At 53.7% G+C, this 25,962-nt stretch overlaps 1 protein-coding gene across 1 annotated transcript in view; it reads left to right on the top strand.

Moving 5' to 3' along the window:
- The window catches only part of PIWIL1 (piwi like RNA-mediated gene silencing 1), a 1,334,367-nt gene that overhangs the window by 797,011 nt on the left and 511,394 nt on the right, over nt 1-25,962 (top strand). Inside the window, exon 11 of the mRNA XM_069620111.1 lies at nt 11,303-11,420. Within this exon, the coding sequence (XP_069476212.1) occupies nt 11,303-11,420 (118 nt within the window). The remainder of the gene's footprint in view (nt 1-11,302; nt 11,421-25,962) is intronic.

The raw sequence follows: 25,962 nt of genomic DNA, 5'->3' as shown, positions 1-25,962 counted from the left end.
ATACGTCGTCGGACCATCCCATCGAAAGAACGTTACCAGGTAAGAAAGTAACTTGTTCTTCTGATGGTTGTATCTGCTTAGATTCACATGCGCCCACCCTTCCTCCCCGCTCGGATGGAAGGAACATAGACATCTTTCTACATCTCTCTCTTTTCTGTACTCACTCACGTATAGAAGGCTCCCTCAGGGCAGAAAAAATACAAACAGGGACCTTGATGCGTGAGGGATTGTGGGTACAACGCACGTCACTATAGGGATAGTGTTACAGACACGCCTTGTCGACGTCCCCTTTTCGACTACGAAAAACAAAATGCAATACTCCGCAGTGACCACTGGATGTCGGACCTATGCACAGCATGTGAATCTAAGCAGATACAACCATCAGAAATGCTTTTACGGTAAGTAATGCATTGTCTTATTTTTAAACCATCTGTTCACAAAACACTTCTATTAAACAAAACCACACTCTAAAATATACTACACACAACCAGCCTTTGGTTCATGTGAATTCAAGGTAAGTACATTAGGATTTGACAGACCGGTGCTGTGAAACAAAAGACGTTACCGGGGTTAAGCCGCGCTCACTTTTTGACAGTAATGACAGTTCGGTCTTACGAAAGAAAAGCGTACCCGCGGGGAGAATTGTAACCGTAGTTAAAACGCATTTAGCACATTGAATAAAAACCAAGGAAAAGGGGATACAAATCATAGGCAATACTTTTGTCAAGGCACATGAATCGCAGGACGTATTCTAAGAGACAGATAAAGTCAATAGGCCTGCGCCAGTGTCAGATGGAGCAGGTCTCTTGTTGAGGATCACACGATTAGAACACTTCGAGATAACGATGCCAGGAGTACCTGGATATTGTCAAAAGGAGGCAAAAGTTATGAGGGGGAAGGAAGAAAGGGCAAGCCTTCGGTAAGGAAAAGGGTTCACCCCGATTCCCCAAGGTCGGACGTAGAGAACGACCAAATGGACACAGTACCTTATTCGAATGAAGAAAGCTTGTGCCACGGCAGTTGTTCCTGTTAGTTCCTGCAGACTCATGGTTCCTGCAGCTTCAGTCATGGGGACAAGAAGGACGACGTCTGGAGCGATCTGCACTACCCAGGTATGAGGCCAGCAGCAGCAAATCAACGGTGAATAAAAGGTGCCCTCCTTTAAAACAGCAGAGGGCTCTTCTGATGGCTATCCGGACCACTACAGCTTTGTGCAGCGATTTCGACCCAGGCCTCTAGTCGAAAAACCAACCGCTAGGCCCTCTAAGGACGCAGAATGTAATAGACATACCGATAGACCATTGGAGCAATTATCTCACACCGATTTGGCGGTTATCGAAGAGAGCATCAAGAGGATTATAGCGGTGATGGGGCTTATCCCGGTCCCGCCTAAAATCATGGGGCAAGCGGCAGAAAAATCTTCGGATGCAGTTTGCGGCCCTGATTCTCACGATACACATCTAGCCAAAAGCCTCTTCTGACACCCTACGAGACTCTTTTCGGCGCCGTAGTGCAGAAAACGACGTTTTTCCACCCGTAGGCCCATCTGGGTCTTCCAAATGGACTAGAGAGGTATGGATCGGCTGGAGAGAATTATCCGTTTTTCTGATCATCCATCCCCGAAAAGGTCTTGTGGAGAGCCTAACCCTCAATTTTCTTCCCACTATCAAGATCAGCCTTCTTTCTCATTCCAGCATGAAGACATTGTCCACATGGACACCTATATGGACATTTACAATGAAGAGGAAGAAGCTTCATTTCTACAGAATTATGAAGAGGAACAGCAGGGTGCCACAGACAATTGGAAAGAAACCCAGCAAGAGGTAACAGACCCATGGACACTGCCACATCAAGATCAGGACACTGTTTTGTTTCTGGATTCCCCTCCGTCCACCCCGGCTGGTCAGGCCTTACCTGTAGATCACCAGATGGCCTTCAACTCGGTTGAAGAAGGCAGCTGAACATTTTCAGATCTCTACTCAAGAGACTGCAAGTAGGATTTTGTAGATGACATCCTTAAGGAAAAACATCCATCTAGCCAAGCCATTCCACTCCTTAATTCCATCAAGAGAATGCTGGCTCCTTCCTTGGTATCACAAGCTCAAACCCGGGCAGTGAACCCAAGAGTTTAAAAATTGTTTCGCCGTCTCCTTCCGACCCTCTATACATTAGAGGACAGGCCATCCCCGACTCTCTGGTAGTGAATACCACCCGAAAAGGGGCAGGGGTACCCCTTGCCATGGGGGAGGCCCCTCCGGACAAGGAATCCAAGAGTCTGTATGCTCTAGGCAAATGAGTCACCTCGGCTGCCGCATAAAATAAGCGGATAGCAAATAATACCACGCTATTGGCAAGTTATGCTGACACTCAGTGGAACCTGCTTCAGGAAGGCCTCCAAGCGGTTCCAGAACCAGTCTAATCCAAACTTCTCTCTATTGTAGTTGAGGGAAGACAAGTGAACCAGAATTTGATTAAAAACGCCTTGGACTCGGCTGAAACAGCAGGCAGTTCTCTGGCCCAAGGGACCCTACTAAAAAGACACGCTTGGCTCCGTACTTCAGGGTTTAAACCCGAAACGCAAGCCTCTCTCATCAATAAGCCTATTGAGGAAGCTAACCTCTTGGGGAAAGCGGTTGATGAGGCCTTGGAAACAGCCAAGAAAGAGCATGAAACTCTTATGTCTCTGCAACAGATCACACAAAAACCTTACCCCCAGAGAGCTAATGACTCTTGGCAGTTTTTTTGAGGGCCGTGCCGTGCAGGTCAAAACAACTATGGGACGGGGAATTTCAACACATGACAAACTTCAGGAAGCCCTGCATACTACCTTTCATGGGGTCAGTGACGCGGCAGAGGTGGAGGCCCCTTCATGAAGAAATTGTGTCCAACGTCTTTGCCAAATGGGGCTTCCCAGTGATCGACCTGTTCGCAACTCGGGAGAAAGCCCAATGCCAAGTCTACGCCTCCAGGTACCCCCAGAACCGCTCCAAGGGGAAAAGTCTCTGGCTAACATGGTCAGGGAAATGTGTGCCCACCAACCCTGGTTCGCTCATCTGATGGAAATGTCCCTCTCCCCACCAGTGAAACTACCCTGCCCGTACAACATGTTCTCTCAGGACAGGGGGGAGACCCTACACCCACAAACTCTGAACTTAGCAGCCTGGCTCCTGAGGTCATAGTTTGGACGTCTACAGCTCCCTCAGAGGTGCATGGACATACTCAGGGAAGCTAGGAAACCGAACACACGTTATTGCTATGCCAGCAAATGGAAACGTTTTGTCATCTGGTGTAATTGCAAGGGTGTCGATCCCATCGATTGCTCCCCCACACACATGGAACAAGTTACTTACCTGTAACTGTTGTTCTCCAGCATGGGTCTGGCATGGATTCACATGCTCATGAATATTCCCCGTCGTCAGGCTGGGAATCCTCGGTAAAGAAAAAACCAGTATCAGTTTCGTTTCTGATCTGTCTTTCGTAGTAATAACCAATCACTGGTCTCTGCGTCATACTGACCACAGCCAATGACTGCCCTCCACCTAAGCACCGCCTCTGGCAGCCATCTTCAGATTTGGAAGCACGTGAAGTGGCAGTATGACCAAGTGAAGAGCCGCAGAGGGGTAGGCGGGAGGGTTTGCATGTGAATCCATGCCAGACCCATGCTGGAGAACAACAGTTACAGGTAAGTAACTTGTTCCTTCTCCAGCATGGGGTCTGGCATGGATTCACATGCTCATGAATAAAGAATACATAGCAGTACACACATGCACAACCACGGGAGGTGGCAAAGGCTCAACATTAAGCATTACATCAAACTCAACATTAAGCATCTTACCTCCTCACCAGGCTCACCTCAGGCGAACAGGTTGCGCAGCACTGCTTGGCCGACCCTGGACTCCTCCCTGGAATCCCGGTCGACGCAGTAGAATTTCGTGAAGGTGTGCGTCGACCTCCACGTAGCAGCCCTGCATATGTCCAGCAGGGGCACACCAGAAAGGAACGCCGTGGTAGCTGCGATCGCTCTGGTGGAATGGGCTCTCGGACGGCCAGGCAGCGGTCGGTTTGCCAACCGATGACAGTACATGATACAGCCGGAGAGCCATCTGGAAATGGAAGCCTTCGAGAGAGCCTTCCCCTGATTGACAGGTCCAAAGTTCACAAAGAGTTGTGACGTCTTCCGAAAACCCTTCGTGCGGTCCACGTAGAACTTCAGCGCTCTAGCTACATCCAGCGAGTGCAAAGTCCTCTCAGCCGGCGACGAAGGCGACGGGAAGAACACAGGTAACACCAAGGGTTCGTTGAGATGGAAGTCCGACGGTACCTTGGGCATGAAGGAGGGGTGCGTCCTGAGCACTACCCTCGTGTCGTGGAAAGTCAAGTACGGGGCCTTGCAGGAAAGGGCCTGGATCTCTCCCACTCGTCGTGCGGAGGTGATGGCCACAAGAAAAGCTGTTTTCCACGATAGAAACTTCAACGGGGCCGAGTGCAGAGGCTCGAACGGAGGTCCCATGAGCTTGGTCAGCACCACGTTGAGCTCCCACAGTCCCTTCATGAACTCTTTCACCAGACGATGAGACCACAAGGACGTCCGCCCCGTGGTTCTGGTGTATCGGGAGATCGCAGCAAGATGAATCTTGATGGACGCGTGTGCCAGACCAGCTTTGGCCAGCGTCAGCAGGTACGGCAGTACTTGGGGGGGCCGTAACCCGTAGAGGGTTAATCTTCTGTGCGTGGCACCAGACAGAGAACCTCTTCCATTTGTGTCCGTAGCATTTAAGAGTCGAGGACGCCCTGGCCTTTGCAAGAACCTCTCTGCAATCGGCCGGTATGTCGTATCCTCCAAACTCTAGCGCTGCAGGAGCCAGGCCTGCAAGTTCAGCGACTTCGGGTCGTGGTGGAGGATGGCGCCTCCTTCCCTGGAGAGTAGATCCGCGTCCGCCGGCAGCTTGATCGGCGGGGACGCTGACAAGTCCAGAAGGTCCGGGAACCATATCTGCCTCGGCCACGCAGGTGCGACGAGGATCATCCTGCACCGTGACCTCTTGAGCTGGTTGACGAGCCGGATTAGCAGAGGCAAGGGAGGGAACGCGTAGAGGAACAGGCCCTCCCAGGGGAACGAGAAAGCATCGCCCATGCTCCTCGTCTGGGGAAACCTGCTGGCGAACCTCCGGCACTTGGTGTTCGTCGCCGTCGCGAACAGGTCGATCTGGGGTGTGCCCCACCGTCGGAAGAGGCGATCCACCAGATCCTGCCGTAGTTCCCACTCGTGGCACGAGCGCAGCTCCCTGCTGAGTGAGTCGGCGATGGTGTTTTTTATCCCTGCCAGATGAAACGGCACCAGAAAAATCCCTTGGGCAACGGCCCAATGCCACAGGTCCTGCGCCTCCTTGGACAGCGCTGGGGACCTGGTTCCGCCCTGTTTCCTGATGTAAAACATGGTGGTGGTGTTGTCGGTGAAGATCCTCACCACCTTGCCCTTGAGGGACGGAAGGAAGGACCTGAGGGCCCAAAACACTGCACGGAGCTCCAGGACGTTGATATGCAGGGACTTCTCCGTCGGGAGCCAGAGTCCCCTTGCGTGCAGATTTTCGGTGTGCGCTCCCCACCCTTCCAGGGAGGCATCCGTGGTCACGGTCTCCTGGTGGGCTGGGGTCTGGAAGTCCATGCCCGCCGTCAAATGCGCGCGGGTGCCCCACCACCGTATCGCTCGTCGGAAACTCTCGTCGAGCTTGATCCTTTCCTCGAAGCTGCCCGTCGTCTGGATCCAGCGCGCATCCAGGAATTCTTGCAACGGGCGCATCCGGAGCCTGCACATGGGAATGAGGTAGATGCAGGAAGACATCATCCCGAGGAGGGACTTGATGGACCTCACTTTGGCCGCGTCGGCCACCAACATCCGTTGCACCTTGCCTAAGATGGTCCTGGTCCTCTCCTCCGACGGGGAGGCCAGAAGGGACACTGTGTCGAGCCTGGCTCCCAGAAACAGTGCGACTTGCGCGGGCACCAGGTGGGATTTGGCGTAGTTCACGGAGAATCCCAGGTCCGTGAGGAGTTGGACGGTCCTTGCCGTGTGGACCACGGCGAGCTCCCTCGTCTTGGCGCGGATGAGCCAGTCGTCCAGGTAGGGGTAGACGTGAATCCCCTCGCGGCGCAGCTGCGCCGCCACCGGTGCGAGGCACTTGGTGAATACCCTGGGTGCCGACCGTAGTCCGAAGGGAAGGGCTTTGAACTGGTAATGACGCCCTTGGACCACGAATCTGAGGAATTTGCGGTGCCCCTTTAGGATGGGAATGTGGAAGTAGGCATCCTCCAAATCCAACGACGATAGGAAGTCTCCTTCCTCCAGCTGACCCAGGACGTGCTGGAGGGTGACCATCCGGAACTTCTGCGCCTTGATGAACTTGTTCAGACGTCGCAGGTCCAGGATGGGGCGCCATCCTCCCGTCTTCTTCCTCACGAGGAAGTATCTCGAGTAGACTCCGGAGCCCCGAAGCCTCTTTGGGACGAGTTCGATGGCGCCTTTTCTGAGCATCGCCTTTACCTCCAGGAGAAGTTGAGGGACGTGAAGTTCTTTCCTGGCCACGGGGGGGGACGCGCGGGCACCTTCTTTGAAACTCGAGCGCGTGGCCCCGGGCCAGGGCGTCCAGCACCCAACGGTCGGTGGAGATGGACTCCCACACGCTGACGAAGCCCGCCAGCCGGCCTCCCACCGGGGTGCTTCGGTGGGGGCCCGACCCCACGGCCGGTTCAATCCTGCTTGGGCGCGGCCTTGCCGCCTTGACCTCCTTGGCGACGACGGCGGGGTCCGCTAGACTTGCCTCGTCCTCTGTAGGCCTCTTGCGACGACGAGCGGGCCGCTTGACGGTAGGAAGCGAAACCGCCGCCGGAACCTTTGGAGGCGCCCTTGCCTCCGCCGCTCCGAAAGGGCGTCCGTCGTTGCAGGACTCCAAGGGCCCGGGCCGTCTCAGTATCCGCCTTGATGGCCTGAAGGGAATCGTCCACTGTCTTCCCAAACAGGTTGTTCCCGTCGAAGGGCATGTCCAGGACTCTGGTCTGGACGTCCTGCCGGAAATCCGTAGCTTTGAGCCATCCACGACGTCGAAGGCAAACGCCGTTGCCCAGCTGGCGGAACCCGGTGTCGGCGATGTCCGTCGCCACGGTGATGGCGTGGTCCGAGGCCACCTCACCTTCCTGCAGGATCTCAAGGGCCTCCGCCCTCTTGTCGTCCGGCAGAAAATCCAGCAGGGGAGCTATCTTGTACCAGAGCTCCCTGTCATAGCGGGCCACGATAGCCAAGGCGTTGGCCGCTTTAATCGTCGTCGCTGCCGACGAGATGACTCTACGCCCCATAGCATCCAATTTCTTTCCCTCGCCGTCCGGCGGGGAAGTCGATGTGGAGGCCGCACCCCCCCCCCGCTTTCTTCCTGCCTGCCGCGGAGACGACGGAGTCCGGGGTAGGCTGCGCCCGGAGGCACAGGGGGGCCGTGTCCGGGACCCGGTACTTTTTCTCGTACCGGTCTCTTCTAGCTGGCGTCGGTTCTTGAGGAGGGAAAGGCCCTCATCCCAAATGTCCAACAGAGGCACTGAGAGGACCGTCTTCCTCTTGGCCTCGCGCCGCTGATAAAGGAAGCCTTCCTTTTTCTTCTCCTCAGGGCAGAGTTGGAAAAGCTCGGAAGCCCTGGAGATCATGGAGTGGAAAGATCCGATCTCGTCGGGCGGAGAAGCCCTGGTGGGAGGCGACGACGGAAAATCCTCGTCGTATGCCTCGTCGTCCGTACCCGTCGCTGCCGTGTCAGTCCCCGTATCATTCCCTCGGGTGGACGGGGAGGAGGGCTGGACGGGGCGCGACGGTTGAAAAGGAGGTGGTGGATGGATCCTTCTTTTCTTGGTAGGGGGAACACCAGAAGGTCCCGGTTCTGGATCCCCCGACGGGAGAGGTTCCTCCGTCGGTAACGGTAGCCTCGTCCTTATCTCGGAGCATAAGGACTGTATGGCCAACAAAATGGCCGCCGAGTTGTCTTGCGGTGCTGGCAGAGGGGAATCCGACGGGCGGGCAGGGGCCCCGTCGGTATCCTCGACGATGTCGTCGTCGTCACCTGCGTCGGGGTCCATTCCGACGGGCTGGCCTTCTTCCACGCCTAGGCCGTGGCTTAAGACCTCGATCAGCTCCTCTTCTGAGGTTGAGGCCGAATCTCCGACGACGCCCTGCCCCCCCTTCTTCTTCCCCACGGAGGGTTTCACGGGGGTCCTATCGATGGGCACAAAGGAAGACTCCCTCCGAGGAGGCAGGGAGATTCTGGGCCCTGAGGTCGCCACCACTGGTGCAGCCACCACAGGCTGAGCCAGGGCCGCCGCGACCGTTTCGATAGAGGGCTTGGTCGGATGGATCAAGGCCTTCACCACCTTAGGTGCGCTCACCGCCTTATCCTTGAGGGAGGGGGCACTGCCACGCTCCTCCTCTGCCTTAGAGATCGACCGGGGCCTCTCCAGGAGCTTTGCCGGGTGCTCGGCCTTCCTCTTACCCGACCCAGAGCGTTGGCTCGTGGTTGATGGTGCCGGGGAGGGTGCGCCCTGCCTGGTGCCCGTAGAGCCTGAACGTTCGGCGCTCCCGGTGCCAGCGGACTCGCGGTGCTTGGCCTTATGTTGGGCCCCCGTCGCCGGGGCGCCCTCAAAGGTCTTAGAAGACCGCTCGGATTTCTTCTTCTTCTCGCCAGACGGGCTCTTACCCTCCAGCCAGTTGGCGAGACGTTGATGGCGGTCCTTCATGGTCCGTTCCGACATGTTGCCGCAAAACGCACAGTCCTTCTCCACGTGCGTCTTGTCCTCATGAAGGCAGTAAAGGCAGAAAGAGTGTTCGTCCTCCTTGAAGACGTTCTGCAGCTGGCATCCAGGGCAGACCCTGAACAGCTTTCCGGGCGTCGAGCTTCCCTTCTCCTGGGCCATCTCCGAGACCGGGCCTGAGAAGCTTCTGGATTCCTCCGAAGTGTAGCTCGACGAAATCTTCACCCTTGAGGGGCACAGATGAATCCGACACGGGTCCCCGTTGATCGGATGTAGGATCGGTGGAGCTTGAGGCTCTTTGACCGAAAGAATCGAAGTTTTTTTGTGAAAAAAGCGCGAAAAATAGCACTAACGCTCGAGAGCAATAGCACGAGGATCCCAACACATGAACGTGCGGTAAAAATCTGAAGATGGCTGCCAGAGGCGGTGCTTAGGTGGAGGGCAGTCATTGGCTGTGGTCAGTATGACGCAGAGACCAGTGATTGGTTATTACTACGAAAGACAGATCAGAAACGAAACTGATACTGGTTTTTTCTTTACCGAGGATTCCCAGCCTGACGACGGGGAATATTCATGAGCATGTGAATCCATGCCAGACCCCATGCTGGAGAATGTGCTGTACCTAATCCATCTATTGGACACTGGGTTAGTCTTCAATTCCTTAAAGGCTCCTCTGGCTGCTCTATCAGCCTACACCATATCACAACAAAAGGTGGTGTGGTGGAAGATACCGGTGAGTAAGGCCTTTATCGAAGGGGTTAAGAGGATTTATCCTCCCATTTCTCACCCAGCTCCTGGGTGGGATCTAAATGTGGTTTTGACCTGGCTCATGGGGGCTCCCTTTGAGCCTATGCATAAAGCAAGTCTAAAAGACCTGACTTATAAAACGGCCATCCTAGTGGCTATCACTTTTATCAGAAGGGTTAGCAAACTACAGGCACTTTCTGTTTTAGACCCCTTTGTTACAGTCCATAGGGATAAGGTAGTTGTGCGCACGCACCCCAGATTTGCGCCTATATTCATCTCAAAGTTCCACGTGAACCAGTTGATTGAACTACCTACTTTTTTCCAGAATCCTATTAGCATGGGCGAAAGAAGCCTACACACACTAGATGTGCGCAGGGCAGTCATGTTTTACCTAGAAAGAACTAAACCACTGCGGAAAACGAACCCATTTTTTTGTTTAATTGGCAGCTGGTAGAGAAGGGGATCATGTCTCTAAATCCGCTATCTCAACGTGGATTGTCAAATGCATCACACTGTTTCTCTTTCTAAGAGAGAACTGCCCTTCAAGCCCAGAGCACACTCTACTCGAGGCACTGGGGCATCCATAGCATTCATTGCAAATGTTCCCCTTGAGTCCATTTGCAAAGCGGCAACCTGGAGTTCTGTATACACCTTTAAAAAACACTATTGCCTAGACACTCATTCTAGGTCTGATTCTCAGGTGGGACAAGCAGTACTAAGACATCTTTTCTCTACTGTTCCTTCTCACAACCCACCTCCACCTCCGGGTACTGCTCGCTAGTCCATGCACAGCATGTGATTCTAAACAGATTAACAAGCATCAGAAGACATGCATTACTTACCGTAATAGCATTTCTGATTATTGTATCTGCTTAGATTCACGTGCGCCCACCCTTCCGCCCCGCTCGGGGTGGAAGGAACATAGACTTCTTACTACTTTCTCTATGTACTCACTCACTATAGCCTTGGGCGCCCTCTAGCAGATAAAATACAATCGGAGGGACCTCGGTGCGTGGGGTAATTTGGGTACACTACACGTCACCATAGGGATAGTGTTACAGACACGCCTATGTAGACGTCCCCTTTCGTTCCCCGAAAGACCAGATGCAATACTCTGTGTTTACCACTGGATGCCAGAACACATGCACAGCATGTGAATCTCAGCAGATACAATCAGAAATGCTATTACGGTAAGTAATGCATGTCATCCTAATTGAAAAATATATTAAAGGTTATTCTCCACTCGTCGTTACCATTACCTGGTGCCCTTTCTGTAAGCCAAATACCCCTGCAGTTTAGATGTCTGTTTGTGGCTATCCTGTGCTTTTTGTGAATTAAAGCTAAACATGCTCCTCTTCGAGTTGAGGGGCTAGTGCACATCCTTTGAACAACAGGGTCTTGGATAAAATGCCACAACCACTTCCTGTCATATTGATACAGATCGGCCTGGAGAATAGCTTAGGGGCAAAGTGTTCGTCCTAGAAGCAGGACAACGCAGAGCAACACAGGTTAGAACCGCAATCCCGTGCTTGGACCAATCTCCGATATTAAGCGCTTTCTAAAAGATTATTTAATTAATACTTCTTGGTTGATATTGAGTGGGTTGAGTGCTTTCTTGTTGGGGCCTTCTCCCCAGTTTGTGCCTTTTTTCTTGTAGTGAAATAGCGGATTTAGAACCTTTTTTTTACAAGTAACTTCAATTATTTTAGTCTCAACAAATAAAATTGTTTCTGCATTTCTTACTACCTGGTCTTTCTTAAAACCTTTTTTGCAGGCTTAACTGATCAAATGCGTCGTGATTATGTTGTGATGAAAGACTTATCTGCTCATACACGATTAGCTCCTGAACAAAGAGAAAAAGAGGTTGGAAAACTGTTAACTTACATGCAAAGGTATGTTACAAGAATCAAAAGGTGCTTCTTTTGAACACAAAAGCACTTAATGTTTTCATTCAGTTGATTTGGAGCTCCTTTTTATATTTTAATTTTTAGTATAGTGGACACATGACCTGTCTAAACTCTTGTATCATGCCATATCCGCCTCTAGTTGATCCTATTTAATGTCTTCTATCGACAATTAATTATGCTTATTACTTTGACTGCACCAGCACTGAAAAAGAACTGTAAATCTGCGTAAGGGCACCTGCTTTTGCACCCACCTAGACGCTCTTACTTACTTGGCCTCCTTTATTTTGACTTCATTTAATGAATTTGGGGACAGTCTGCAAAAAAAGCCTGGCAACTGCCTTTCTTTGTACATGTGGGCTGTTGGATGTATTGCGTGGTGCCTTTTCTTCCTCCTGTTTTCCTGTGCTCATGAATTTTGTTAACCCCCTTATATCTGAATTAAATGCAGGTTTTTGCGTCCTGCTCCCCCCAAGGACAATACGGCTCAGAGAATACCCCCTGGTCCTACGGCCAAGGCTCATCTGGCAGCCACCAATACCAACAAAGAAGCCCTTGTAGGGGCAATGGTAGAGGCAGGAACTCTACTCCTAGATGCTCCACCTCAAAGCGACTCACTGGTTGGGGTCCCTTGCAATTCATCCACGCTTGGAGGGGGATCACATCAGACCAGTGTGTACTAAAGACTGTTGCCCACTCATACTGTTGAGTATCTTCGGCCACGTCACCAGAACACCTGTGCATCCTGCTGGACGAAGTTCAGGTCCTGCTGGAAAAGGGTGCCATAGAAGTCCTCATTCTCCAGGTAAAAGGGTATTTCTTCAGTGTACTTCCTTATACCCAAAAAGGATCTCACTGTTCGCCCTGTTCTAGACCTGCACCCTGTTAAACAAGTATGTCAAACCTCAAAGGTTCCAGATGACAACACTGCATGAGGTAAACACTATCAGTTCAATGTTCTCCCCTTCGGCATTGCCACAGCACCACTGGTATTCACAAAGGTACTGGTGGTAGTAGTAGCTGCTAACCTGCACAGGCAGTCCTTCCCAGTCTATCCTTACTTCGACGACTGGCTCATAACGGGATTCGTACGGAACATGCCAAACAAATAACCAGAAGACGGGCAATCTTCTCTTCAACCTAGGTTTCTCCATCAACGAGTAAAAATCCAGTCTAGACCCCAATCAAGTCAAACAGTTTCTGGGGGCTCTAATCCAGCCCAAAGACGGCCTTGTCTTTCCCTCGAAAGAGAGGGTTCAAAACGTGCTCTTCCAGATCCCCCCACTATGTAGCCAGTTACCAGGTGACGTACGCAAAGCCATGTGACTGTTGGGAATGATGGCTTTCTGCGTCTACCTAGTTCTTCACGCTCGTCTGCGCATGCGCCCCATGCAAGAGTGGCTCTCGAGCCAATGGTATCAGGCCAGTGGGCTGATCTAGTGGTTGTCTCGGCAGTCCTCGTTCAGTCTCTGCAGTGGTGGTCAAGGGAAAACCTTCTGCATGGTAATACCTTCACCACCCCCGCAGTAGAAGCCACTCTGACCATAGACGCATCTCTGACAGGGTGGGGCTCACCGCCTCAACAGACGGCGCGTGGCGTGTGGTCCCCAGTGGTAGCATCCAATCACCTGAACCTGTTGGAACTGCTAGCAGTGTTCAAGGCCCTGACGGCTGTTAGGCAGAATTATATGCAGTACCCTTTGGGAACACCACACACAATTAAGACTACAAGTGACAGTACAATTTCACCTTTGGTACAAGCCTCTACTACACAGTTAAAGTGTTAGCAGTAGCACAGCAGCCAGACTTATCTCAAGAGTAAGTGAGCAGTACAAATGGTTACACAAAGGACATCAATTACTGTGGTTCAGGCAAACGTGACTCAAGGTTTCTAAGTAAAAGAATTTCTGATGCTTGTTAATCTGCTTAGAATCACATGCTGTGCATAGGTCCGACATCCAGTGGTCACTGCGGAGTATTGCATTTTGTTTTTCGTAGTCGAAAAGGGACGTCGACAAGGCGTGTCTGAAATGCTATCCCTATAGTGACGTGTGTTGTACCCACAATCCCTCACGCGTCGAGGTCCCTCAGATTAATTTTTTCCGCCCAGCTACTGGTCGCCTTTACGCGGAGCTCCTCGAGAGACATTGCAGATTCCATCTCCTCGACCTTTGGTCGTTTTTTTTCCTGTTAAAGATTAATATATCGATCCCTCCCTCGACGCAGTTGTGAAGCTGTCTCCGCCGAGCAAGATCTTCGACGGAGGGGACGAGCCTAGGAGATCCTTCGGCGTTGCCGAACACGTGGCCTGGCCTCGCAGGCCAAATACAGTAGGGAGAGTGGGGTCGTGGGACATCTCTGATTCTTTTTCTGAGAATGCCTTTCCTTTTTCCTTCCTTTCCCTTGGGGTAGTTATCACGGTTTATTGCCTCGGCTATGGAGAGGACACCCTTTAGGTTTTGCCCACTTTGTAAGGGCAAGTTTACTTGGAAGGACAAGCATTCACGGTGTAACCGCTGCTTGCCCCTCGATCACAAAGAGGAGGGTTGCTCGGCTTGTCGGCTTCTAAAGCCAAAGACTCTAAAAGACCGTAGGGTCAAGAGGTGGGCGGCCTACGCTATGTCGAAGGCCGGGTCTTCACCCGCCGCTGCGACCACCGACAGTGACGAGGAACGTGATAACACGACCTCCGCTACGGAAGTCGTACACCCCTCTAAGGAGCGCTCGCGCTCTTCGTCGTCTGTCCCCGGCCCTGACGGGCTCAGCTCACGCCCTGCTTATGGGGATGAACACCCCGGCGACACTGACGCACACGATACAACACATAAACACACAACCCATAGCTCTTCTTCGTCGAAGACGAAGAAAGCATCAGCGCCCAAGGAGACGCAGGTTACACCGGCGGCCTCCTCGGACCGTTCGGGTTCGAAGCCCCTCTCGCAACCGCAGCCGCGACCAGCGACTGGGCTTTCGGCAAATAAGGGCGCAGCCCCCAAACCATCGGCCGGCGCGCACCAGCAGAGAGCGCACGCCGCCGTAGAACGTTCGACACCCGTAACGTCGAAACTACAGCCCAAAGCTGACAAACTAGTCACAGAGAGCTTGGCGAGGATCGTTGTAGCCGACGCCCAGAAGCGTACGCCGAAGGACACGTTGAGCGCTACGCAAAGGTCGAAAGACACGCCGAAAAAGCCCGCAGAAAAACGGACTACCCCATTCAGTCGGGGGGGGTGGGGACCCCCAGCACACCGGAAGGCTTTTCGGAGGGCGACGGGACACTTTCCTCGACGTTGTGGGAGAGGTCGAGCCGTTTTCAGCAAGATAACACTACTTTTCCCCCGCTAGACCGCTCAGGGGTACCCCATGAAACCATGGAAAGGCTCCATCTCTGCATGGAGAGAAAGGAGAGGTTTATGAACACCCAGAACCCTCACACTCCCAAGAGAACAAGAGAAGGGCCTCAGGAGGAGCCCAGGGCCAAATACCCGAGGCAGGACACAGCCTTAGACTTCCATAATGTGTATGACCTCACGGGTGAGGAATACTTAGAAGAGGAGGATGATTTTGTGGACAATGAAGAGGGACAGAACCAAGAGGAAGGTCTGGAAGACAGCCCAGACATGGTAGGAGAAGGCTTCGGAGAAAATCCAGAAGAAGGACCTTCTCATCCCTGGCAATCCCCATCAATATATTCGGACACTGATGTCCTGAACCTAAATCCTCCTGACAATTCGCCAGTTAGAAACACGTCTCCCATTGACGATCAGCCCACATTCAATGCCCTGTTGCGCAGCGCAGCAGCACATTTCGAACTGGACACTGGGGAGATCTCTCCAGAAATAGACTTTGTAGAAAGAGTAATTAAGGAGAAACCCCCAGTCAGCCAGACCATTCCCCTCCTCGCTTCAGAGAAGAGAAGAATCATCCCTTCGCTATCCACACCCGCACTAATCAGAGGAGTTAATCCAAGGATTGAAAAACTTTTCACTCCTTCACCCTCAGACCCGCTGTACATCAGGGGACATTCCATTCCGGATTCCCTTGTAGTAACGAATACAAGGAAGAGGGCAGGGGTGCCGCTGTCCACCAGTGAGGCACCACCTGACAAGGAGGGCAAGAGGTTACATGCCCTTGCTAAAAGAGTCACATCCTCGGCTGCCTTTTCGGCAAGAATTGCAAACAACAATTCTTTGCTAGCTAGCTACGCGGACGCGCAGTGGGCCAAACTGCGCAAGGACGCCGAAGAAGCGCCGGAAACACTACGTACACGCCTGCTATCTACTATTGGCGAAGGAACCCAGGTCAACCAGAGTATTGTAAAGAACTCTCTGGATGCTGCTGAGACAGCGGGACGTTCCCTGGTTCAGGGAATACTCCTAAAACGCCATGTATGGCTGCGCAACTCAGGGTTCAAACCGGAGACACGGGCGTCTTTAATAAATAAACCTGTTGAAGACTCTAACCTCTTCGGGAAAGCGGTGGATGAGGCTCTGGAAATGGCTAAAAAAGAGTTTGATACTATCAAAACTCTTGACCAGATCTCTAAGCCCACTACCAGACGCGGCTATGGCAACATACGCTTTTTTCGTGGCCAACGCCAACAGCAGAGTCAGCAGCAACAGTACCCTGCCTCCAGTTACCAGGCCAATAGTGGGCAGTACAGCCAAAGAGGCCAGCGCAGGAGCAAAGGGAGAGGTCGGGGGTCCGCCCCCAGAGGCTCCCAAGCCCCCAACAACACCAAGTGACGCGAAGATTCGCGTCCCCTCCCATGCAACACCGGTCGGGGGCCGGATAACATCCTTTCTTCCAGCATGGGAGGGAATAACGTCAGACCGCTGGGTACTTTCCACCGTAGCCCACGGATACTGCATCGAATTCAGCAGTTCCCCAACATACAGACCCCCGAGGGGACGACGCATGACACCGGAACACCTTGCTATCCTTCTCCAAGAAGTACAACAGCTGCTGGAAAAAGGAGCCATAGAGGTCGTGCCTCTATCTCAGGTAACGGAAGGTATTTATTCAGTGTACTTCCTTGTACCCAAAAAGGATCCAACCATGCGCCCTGTATTAGATCTGCGCCCAGCGAACAAGTTTATCAAACCCCAGAATTTTCGTATGGTGACCTTACAGGAAGTGATCCCACTGCTAAATCAGGGAGATTACATGACAACATTGGACATGAAAGATGCATACTTTCATATTTTAATGTTGCCAGCGCACAGAAGATACCTCAGGTTCATGATAGAGGGCAAACACTACCAGTTCAGAGTGCTACCCTTCGGCATAGCATCAGCACCAAGGGTATTCACGAAAGTACTGGCATTGGCAGCGGCCCACCTGCGCAGGTTGTCCATCCCAGTTTACCCTTACCTCGACGACTGGCTCATAACAGGGGATTCTTACGAAACATGCTTCTCCAATACCCAAAAGACGGTAGACCTTTTATTCCAGTTGGGCTTCTCCATCAACGAAAAGAAGTCCAGCTTAGACCCCAGCCAAGCCAAACAATTCCTAGGGGCTCTAATTCAAACAAAGGACGGCCTCGTCTTCCCCTTCAACGAGAGGGTCCAAAACATGCTGTTTCAGATCCCCCAATATGTGACCGGTCGAGAGGTGACGGTACGCAAAGCAATGCGCTTGCTAGGCATGATGGCGTCGTGTATTTATTTGGTACCTCACGCGCGACTGCGCATGCGCCCTATGCAAGAGTGGCTCAACAGCCAGTGGTGTCAGGCCAGCGGATTATGGGACGATCCAGTGGTGGTCTTGCAGGCCTTGGTTCTCTCGCTACGATGGTGGACAAAGGAAAATCTGGAAAAAGGGAAACCCTTTGCCACACCCGCGGCGCAAGCCACTCTAACCACGGACGCATCCCTAACAGGATGGGGGGCTCACCTATCCCATCAGACTGCTCACGGAGTGTGGACTCCGAACGTAGCATCCAAACACATAAATCTACTGGAGCTACTAGCTGTGTTCAAGGCGCTAAAAGCCTTCCAGGAACACCTACAAGGCAAAACTGTGTTGGTCCTTACAGACAGCACCACAGCCATGTACTACATCAACAAGCAGGGGGGCACCCACTCTCCAGGGCTGTCCAAACTGGCCTAGAATATATGGAAGTGGGCTCTCAAACAAAACATGTTCCTACTGTCAGAACATGTACCAGGGGAACTCAATCTGCTGACAGACAAACTCAGCAGAGATTTCCCCCTGCCCGAAGAGTACGAATGGCGACTGCACGAAGACATCGTCTTCAACGTCTTCACACAATGGGGATTCCCAGAAATAGACCTATTCGCAACCCTGGAGAACTCACAATGCCTAAGTTACGCCTCCAGGTACCCTCAGAACCAATCCAAGGGGAACGGTCTGTCGATGCAATGGTCAGGGAAATTTGTTTACGCTTTTCCCCCGACTCCCCTTCTCAACAAGGTGGTGCACAAGATGCACCAGGAACAAGTAACCATGATACTGGTGGCCCCAATCTGGGCCCGACAGCCGTGGTTTGCTCACTTGATGGAGATGTCTCTATCTCCCCCAGTGAAACTCCCCTGCCCGTACAACATGCTGTCACAAGACAAGGGCAGGACTCTGCATCCATGCCCCCAGAACATGAACTTAGCAGCTTGGCTCCTGAGATCATAGAATTCGGACATCTACTGCTCCCGGAGAGATGCATGGACATTCTCAGGGAAGCCAGAAAACCTAACACTCGCCACTGCTACTCTAGCAAGTGGAAGAGATTTGTCATCTGGTGCAGAGGGAAAAGCATCAACCCAATTCACTGCTCTCCCACACATAATGTTCTATACCTTACCCACTTATTGGATTCAGGTCTAGTGTTCAATTCCATTAAAGTCCACCTAGCGGCACTTTCTGCATACACCACTTCCCAACTCAAGGTGTCGTGGTGGAAGATCCCTGTTAAAAAGGCTTTCATGGAGGGAATAAAGAGAATACACCCCCCGATAGCTGACCCAGCTCCCGGATGGGACTTTAACGTGGTACTTACCAGACTCATGGGCTCACCTTTCGAACCCATGCACAAAGCATCTCTTAAAGACCTCACTCTTAAGACTGCTTTTTTAATAGCTATCACCTCCATCAGGAGGGTAAGTGAACTACAGGCTCTTTCTGTTCTAGACCCCTTCGTTACAGTTTACAGAGATAAGGTGGTTCTACGCACGCACCCAAGGTTTGCTCCGAAGTTCATATCGAAATTCCACGTAAACCAGTCTATAGAACTGCCAACGTTCTTTCAAAATCCTTCCAACTTGGGAGAAAAAACTCTGCACACACTAGATGTGCGCAGAGCGGTCATGTTCTACATGGAAAGAACCAGACCACTGAGGAAGACTAATCAGTTCTTTGTCTCGGTGGCAGCAGGAAGAGAAGGGGATGCAGTTTCAAAGTCCACTATTTCTAGATGGATTGTTCAATGCATCACTCTCTGCTATACTCTTGCTAAGAGAGAACTGCCCTTTAGGCCAAGAGCACACTCTACTCGAGGCACGGGGGCGTCCATAGCATTCATTGCAAATGTTCCCCTTGAGTCCATCTGCAAAGCGGCTACCTGGAGTTCTGTGCACACCTTTACAAAACACTGTCTAGATGTACACTCGAGATCTGACTCCCAGGTGGGTCAGGCAGTATGAAGACATCTTTTCTCTACTGTTCCTTCTCATAACCCACCGCCAACTCCGGGTACTGCTCGCTAGTCTATGCACAGCATGTGATTCTAAGCATATTAACAAACATCAGAAGACAATGCATTACTTACCGTAAAAGCATTTCTGATGATTGTATCTGCTTAGATTCACATGCGCCCACCCTTCCTCCCCGCTCGGATGGAAGGAACATAGACTTCCTTTTATATCTCTTTTCTGTACTCACTCACGTCTAGAAGGCTCCCTCAGGGCAGAAAAATACAAACAGAGGGACCTCGACGCGTGAGGGATTGTGGGTACAACACACGTCACTATAGGGATAGTATTTCAGACACGCCTTGTCGACGTCCCTTTTCGACTACGAAAAACAAAATGCAATACTCCACAGTGACCACTGGATGTCGGACCTATGCACAGCATGTGAATCTAAGCAAATACAATCATCAGAAATGCTTTTACGGTAAGTAATGCATTGTCATATATTTATTTGCTCAACAGTTGTATAACATTTCACTATTATAAGCATGTTAAAAATCACAATCTTAATACACCACACCACTTCCCTTAAATTCCAGACAAGTTAAGCTCACAAAATGAAGTGGGAGCAAAATGGCACTCCAGCAATTTAAGAGGGAGGAAAAGACAACGTTATTAGAAATTAAATCAAACCAACAGGTAAGTACTCAGCAATTGATCAAGAGGAACCTCAGTGAGATCAGCTAGAAAAGGCTTAAGGCCAAAGTCAATGGGTCAAAAGTATTTTGCTTAAGATCACACAGTTCAGGGTAGCTTGCGGTAAAGTTCGTGGCACAGATTCCAGACGAGGTTGGTTGATAGTAACGCCCTTGGATTGGAGAAAGATTTCAAACACTTTCACCGCGGTTGAACGAAACGGACAACCGGATTTGCACAGTACCTTAAAACGGAGAGGGAGCTGAGGCGGACGTTCCTGGTGGTTCCTGCAGGCTCATGGTTTCTGAAGCGACTGTCGGACTGACACGAAGTAGGAAGACTGGAGGGTCCTGCACCACCCTGGGAAGAAGCCAGCAGCAGAGCAAAACAACAAATAAAAGGTGCGCTCCTTAAAACCCAAGCAGGATCCGACCTTCCTGGCTATCTGGCCCATTGTAGCTCTGTACAGCGAATTTGACCAGAGGAGGGGTCCTGGCTTGCAGTTTGGGCGAATTGGTTGTTCTCCAGCATGGGGTCTGGCATGGATTCACATGCTCATGAATATTCCCCGTCGTCAGGCTGGGAATCCTCGGTAAAGAAAAAACCAGTATCAGTTTCGTTTCTGATCTGTCTTTCGTAGTAATAACCAATCACTGGTCTCTGCGTCATACTGACCACAGCCAATGACTGCCCTCTACCTAAGCACCGCCTCTGGCAGCCATCTTCAGATTTTTACCGCACGTTCATGTGTTGGGATCCTCGTGCTATTGCTCTCGAGCGTTAGTGCTATTTTTTCGCGCTTTTTCACAAAAACTTCGATTCTTTCGGTCAAAAGAGCCTCAAGCTCCACCGATCCTACATCCGATCAACGGGGACCCGTGTCGGATTCATCTGTGCCCCTCAAGGGTGAAGATTTCGTCGAGCTACACTTCGGAGGACTCCAGAAGCTTCTCAGGCCCGGTCTCGGAGATGGCCCAGGAGAAGGGAAGCTCGACGCCCGGAAAGCTGTTCAGGGCCTGCCCTGGATGCCAGCTGCAGAACGTCTTCAAGGAGGACGAACACTCTTTCTGCCTTTACTGCCTTCATGGGGACAAGACGCACGTGGAGAAGGACTGTGCGTTTTGCGGCAACATGTCGGAACGGACCATGAAGGACCGCCATCAACGTCTCGCCAGCTGGCTGGAGGGTAAGAGCCCGTCTGGCGAGAAGAAGAAGAAGAAATCTGAGCGGTCTTCTAAGACCTTTGAGGGCGCCCCGGCGACGGGGGCCCAACATAAGGCCAAGCACCGCGAGTCCGCTGGCACCGGGAGCGCCGAACGGTCGGGCTCTACGGGCGCCAGGCAGGGCGCACCCTCCCCGGCACCATCAACCACGAGCCAACGCTCTGGGTCGGGTAAGAGGAAGGCCGAGCACCCGGCGAAGCTCCTGGAGAGACCCCGGTCGAGCTCTAAGGCAGAGGAGGAGCGTGGCAGTGCCCCCTCCCTCAAGGATAAGGCGGTGAGCGCACCTAAGGTGGTGAAGGCCTTGATCCATTCGACCAAGCCCTCTATCGAAACGGTCGCGGCGGCCCTGGCCCAGCCTGTGGAGGCTGCACCAGTGGTGGTGGCCTCGGGGCCCAGAATCTCCCTGCCTCCTCGGAGGGAGTCTTCTTTCGTGCCCATCGATAGGACCCCCGTGAAACCCTCCGTGGGGAAGAAGGGGGGGCAGGGCGTCGTCGTAGATTCGGCCTCAACCTCAGAAGAGGAACTGATCGAGGTCTTAAGCCACGGCCTAGGCGTGGAACAAGACCAGCCCGTCGGAATGGGCCCCGACGCAGGTGACGACGACGACATCGTCGAGGATACCGACGGGGCCCCTGCTCGCCCGTCGGATTCCCCTCTGCCAGCGCCGCAAGACAACTCAGCGGCCATTTTGTTGGCTATACAGTCCTTATGCTCCGAGATAAGGACGAGACTACCGTTACCGACGGAGGAACCTCTCCCGTCAGGGGATCCAGAACCGGGACCTTCTGGTGTTCCCCCTACCAAGAAAAGAAGGATCCATCCACCGCCTCCTTTTCAACCGTCGCGCCCCGTCCAGCCCTCCTCCCCGTCCACCCGAGGGGATGATACGGGGACTGACACGGCAGCGACGGGTACGGACGACGAGGCATACGACGAGGATTTTCCGTCGTCGCCTCCCACCAGGGCTTCTCCGCCCGACGAGATTGGATCGTTCCACTCAATGATCGCCAGGGCATCCGAGCTTTTCCAACTCTGCCCTGAGGAGAAGAAAAAGGAAGGCTTCCTTTACCAACGGCGCGAGACCAAGAGGAAGACGGTCCTCGCAGTGCCTCTGTTGGACGACATTTGGGATGAGGGCCTTTCCCTCCTCAAGAACCCTTCCACGACGCCAGCGAAAAGAGACCGGTACGAGAAAAAGTACCGGGTCCCGGACTCGGCCCCCCTATGCCTCCGGGCGCAGCCTACCCCGGACTCCGTCGTCTCCGCGGCAGCCAGGAAGAAAGCGGGGGGGGGTGCGGCCTCCACGTCGACTTCCCCGCCGGACGGCGAGGGAAAGAAATTGGATGCCATGGGACGCAGAGTCATCTCGTCGGCGGCGACGACGATTAAAGCGGCCAACGCCTTGGCTATCGTGGCCCGCTACGACAGGGAACTCTGGTACAAGATAGCTCCCCTGCTGGATTTTCTGCCGGACGACAAGAGGGCGGAGGCCCTTGAGATCCTGCAGGAAGGTGAGGTGGCCTCGGACCACGCCATCACCGTGGCGACGGACATCGCCGACACTGGGTTCCGCCAGATGGGCAACGGCGTTTGCCTTCGACGTCGCGGATGGCTCAAGGCTACGGACTTTCGGCAGGACGTCCAGACCAGGGTCCTGGACATGCCCTTCGACGGGAACAACCTGTTTGGGAAGACAGTGGACGATTCCCTTCAGGCCATCAAGGCGGATACTGAGACGGCCCGGGCCCTTGGAGTACTGCAGCAACGGCGGACGCCCTTTCGGAGCGGCGGAGGCAAGGGCGCCTCCAAAGGTTCCGGCGGCGGTTTCGCTTCCTACCGTCAAGCGGCCCGCTCGTCGTCGCAAGAGGCCTACAGAGGACGAGGCAAGTCTGGCGGACCCCGCCGTCGTCGCCAAGGAGGCCAAGGCGGCAAGGCCGCGTCCAAGCAGGATTGAACCGGCCGTGGGGTCGGGCCCCCACCGAAGCACCCCGGTGGGAGGCCGGCTGGCGGGCTTCGTCAGCGTGTGGGAGTCCATCTCCACCGACCGTTGGGTGCTGGACGCCCTGGCCCGGGGCCACGCGCTCGAGTTTCAAAGAAGGTGCCCGCGCGTCCCCCCCGTGGCCAGGAAAGAACTTCACGTCCCTCAACTTCTCCTGGAGGTAAAGGCGATGCTCAGAAAGGGCGCCATCGAACTCGTCCCAAAGAGGCTTCGGGGCTCCGGAGTCTACTCGCGTTACTTCCTCGTGAAGAAGACGGGAGGATGGCGCCCCATCCTGGACCTGCGACGCCTGAACAAGTTCATCAAGGCGCAGAAGTTCCGGATGGTCACCCTCCAGCACGTCCTGGGTCAGCTGGAGGAAGGAGACTTCCTATCGTCGTTGGATTTGGAGGATGCCTACTTCCACATTCCCATCCTAAAGGGGCACCGAAAATTCCTCAGATTCGTGGTCCAAGGGCGTCATTACCAGTTCAAAGCCCTTCCCTTCGGACTGCGGTCGGCACCCAGGGTTTTCACCAAGTGCCTCGCACCGGTGGCGGCGCAGCTGCGCCGCGAGGGGATTCACGTCTACCCCTACCTGGACGACTGGCTCATCCGCGCCAAGACGAGGGAGCTCGCCGTGGTCCACACGGCAAGGACCGTCCAACTCCTCACGGACCTGGGATTCTCCGTGAACTACGCCAAATCCCACCTGGTGCCCGCGCAAGTCGCACTGTTTCTGGGAGCGAGGCTCGACAGTGTCCCTTCTGGCCTCCCCGTCGGAGGAGAGGACCAGGACCATCTTGGGCAAGGTGCAACGGATGTTGGTGGCCGACGCGGCCAAGGTGAGGTCCATCAAGTCCCTCCTCGGGATGATGTCTTCCTGCATCTACCTCATTCCCATGTGCAGGCTCCGGATGCGCCCGTTGCAAGAGTTCCTGGATGCGCGCTGGATCCAGACGACGGGCAGCTTCGAGGAAAGGATCAAGCTCGACGAGAGTTTCCGACGAGCGATACGGTGGTGGGGCACCCGCGCGCATCTGACGGCGGGCATGGACTTCCAGACCCCAGCCCACCAGGTGACTGTGACCACGGATGCCTCCCTAGAAGGGTGGGGAGCGCACACCGAAAATCTGCACGCAAGGGGACTCTGGCTCCCGACGGAGAAGTCCCTGCATATCAACGTCCTGGAGCTCCGTGCAGTGTTTTGGGCCCTCAGGTCCTTCCTTCCGTCCCTCAAGGGCAAGGTGGTGAGGATCTTCACCGACAACACCACCACCATGTTTTACATCAGGAAACAGGGCGGAACCAGGTCCCCAGCGCTGTCCAAGGAGGCGCAGGACCTGTGGCATTGGGCCGTCGCCCAAGGGATTCTTCTGGTGCCGTTTCATCTGGCAGGGATAAAAAACACCATCGCCGACTCACTCAGCAGGGAGCTGCGCTCGTGCCACGAGTGGGAACTACGGCAGGATCTGGTGGATCGCCTCTTCCGACGGTGGGGCACACCCCAGATCGACCTGTTCGCGACGGCGACGAACACCAAGTGCCGGAGGTTCGCCAGCAGGTTTCCCCAGACGAGGAGCATGGGCGATGCTTTCTCGTTCCCCTGGGAGGGCCTGTTCCTCTACGCGTTCCCTCCCTTGCCTCTGCTAATCCGGCTCGTCAACCAGCTCAAGAGGTCACGGTGCAGGATGATCCTCGTCGCACCTGCGTGGCCGAGGCAGATATGGTTCCCGGACCTTCTGGACTTGTCGGCGTCCCCGCCAATCAAGCTGCCGGCGGACGCGGATCTACTCTCCAGGGAAGGAGGCGCCATCCTCCACCACGACCCGAAGTCGCTGAACTTGCAGGCCTGGCTCCTGCAGCGCTAGAGTTTGGAGGATACGACATACCGGCCGATTGCAGAGAGGTTCTTGCAAAGGCCAGGGCGTCCTCGACTCTTAAATGCTACGGACACAAATGGAAGAGGTTCTCTGTCTGGTGCCACGCACAGAAGATTAACCCTCTACGGATTACGGCTCCCCAAGTGCTGCCGTACCTGCTGACGCTGGCCAAAGCTGGTCTGGCACACGCGTCCATCAAGATTCATCTTGCTGCGATCTCCCGATACACCAGAACCACGGGCCGGACGTCCTTGTGGTCTCATCGTCTGGTGAAAGAGTTCATGAAGGGACTGTTCAGATCGTTCCCGCCGGTGAAGGCTCCGGCCCCGGCGTGGGAGCTCAACGTGGTGCTGACCAAACTCATGGGACCTCCGTTCGAGCCTCTGCACTCGGCCCCGTTGAAGTTTCTATCGTGGAAAACAGCTTTTCTCGTGGCCATCACCTCCGCACGACGAGTGGGAGAGATCCAGGCCCTTTCCTGCAAGGCCCCGTACTTGACTTTCCACGACACGAGGGTAGTGCTCAGGACGCACCCCTCCTTCATGCCCAAGGTACCGTCGGACTTCCATCTCAACGAACCCTTGGTGTTACCTGTGTTCTTCCCGTCGCCTTCGTCGCCGGCTGAGAGGACTTTGCACTCGCTGGATGTAGCTAGAGCGCTGAAGTTCTACGTGGACCGCACGAAAGGTTTTCGGAAGACGTCACAACTCTTTGTGAACTTTGGACCTGTCAATCAGGGGAAGGCTCTCTCGAAGGCTTCCATCTCCAGATGGCTCTCCGGCTGTATCATGTACTGTCACCGGTTGGCAAACCGACCGCTGCCTGGCCGTCCGAGAGCCCATTCCACCAGAGCGATCGCAGCTACCACGGCGTTCCTATCTGGTGTGCCCCTGCTGGACATATGCAGGGCTGCTACGTGGAGGTCGACGCACACCTTCACGAAATTCTACTGCGTCGACCGGGATTCCAGGGAGGAGTCCAGGGTCGGCCAAGCAGTGCTGCGCAACCTGTTCGCCTGAGGTGAGCCTGGTGAGGAGGTAAGATGCTTAATGTTGAGTTGATGTGATGCTTAATGTTGAGCCTTTGCCACCTCCCGTGGTT

This window comes from Ambystoma mexicanum, chromosome 10 (genome assembly GCF_040938575.1).
Source record: "Ambystoma mexicanum isolate Mex_15411 chromosome 10, UKY_AmexF1_1, whole genome shotgun sequence".
Classification (NCBI taxonomy): Eukaryota; Metazoa; Chordata; class Amphibia; order Caudata; family Ambystomatidae; genus Ambystoma; species Ambystoma mexicanum.
This window is presented reverse-complemented; position numbering and strand designations above follow the sequence as displayed.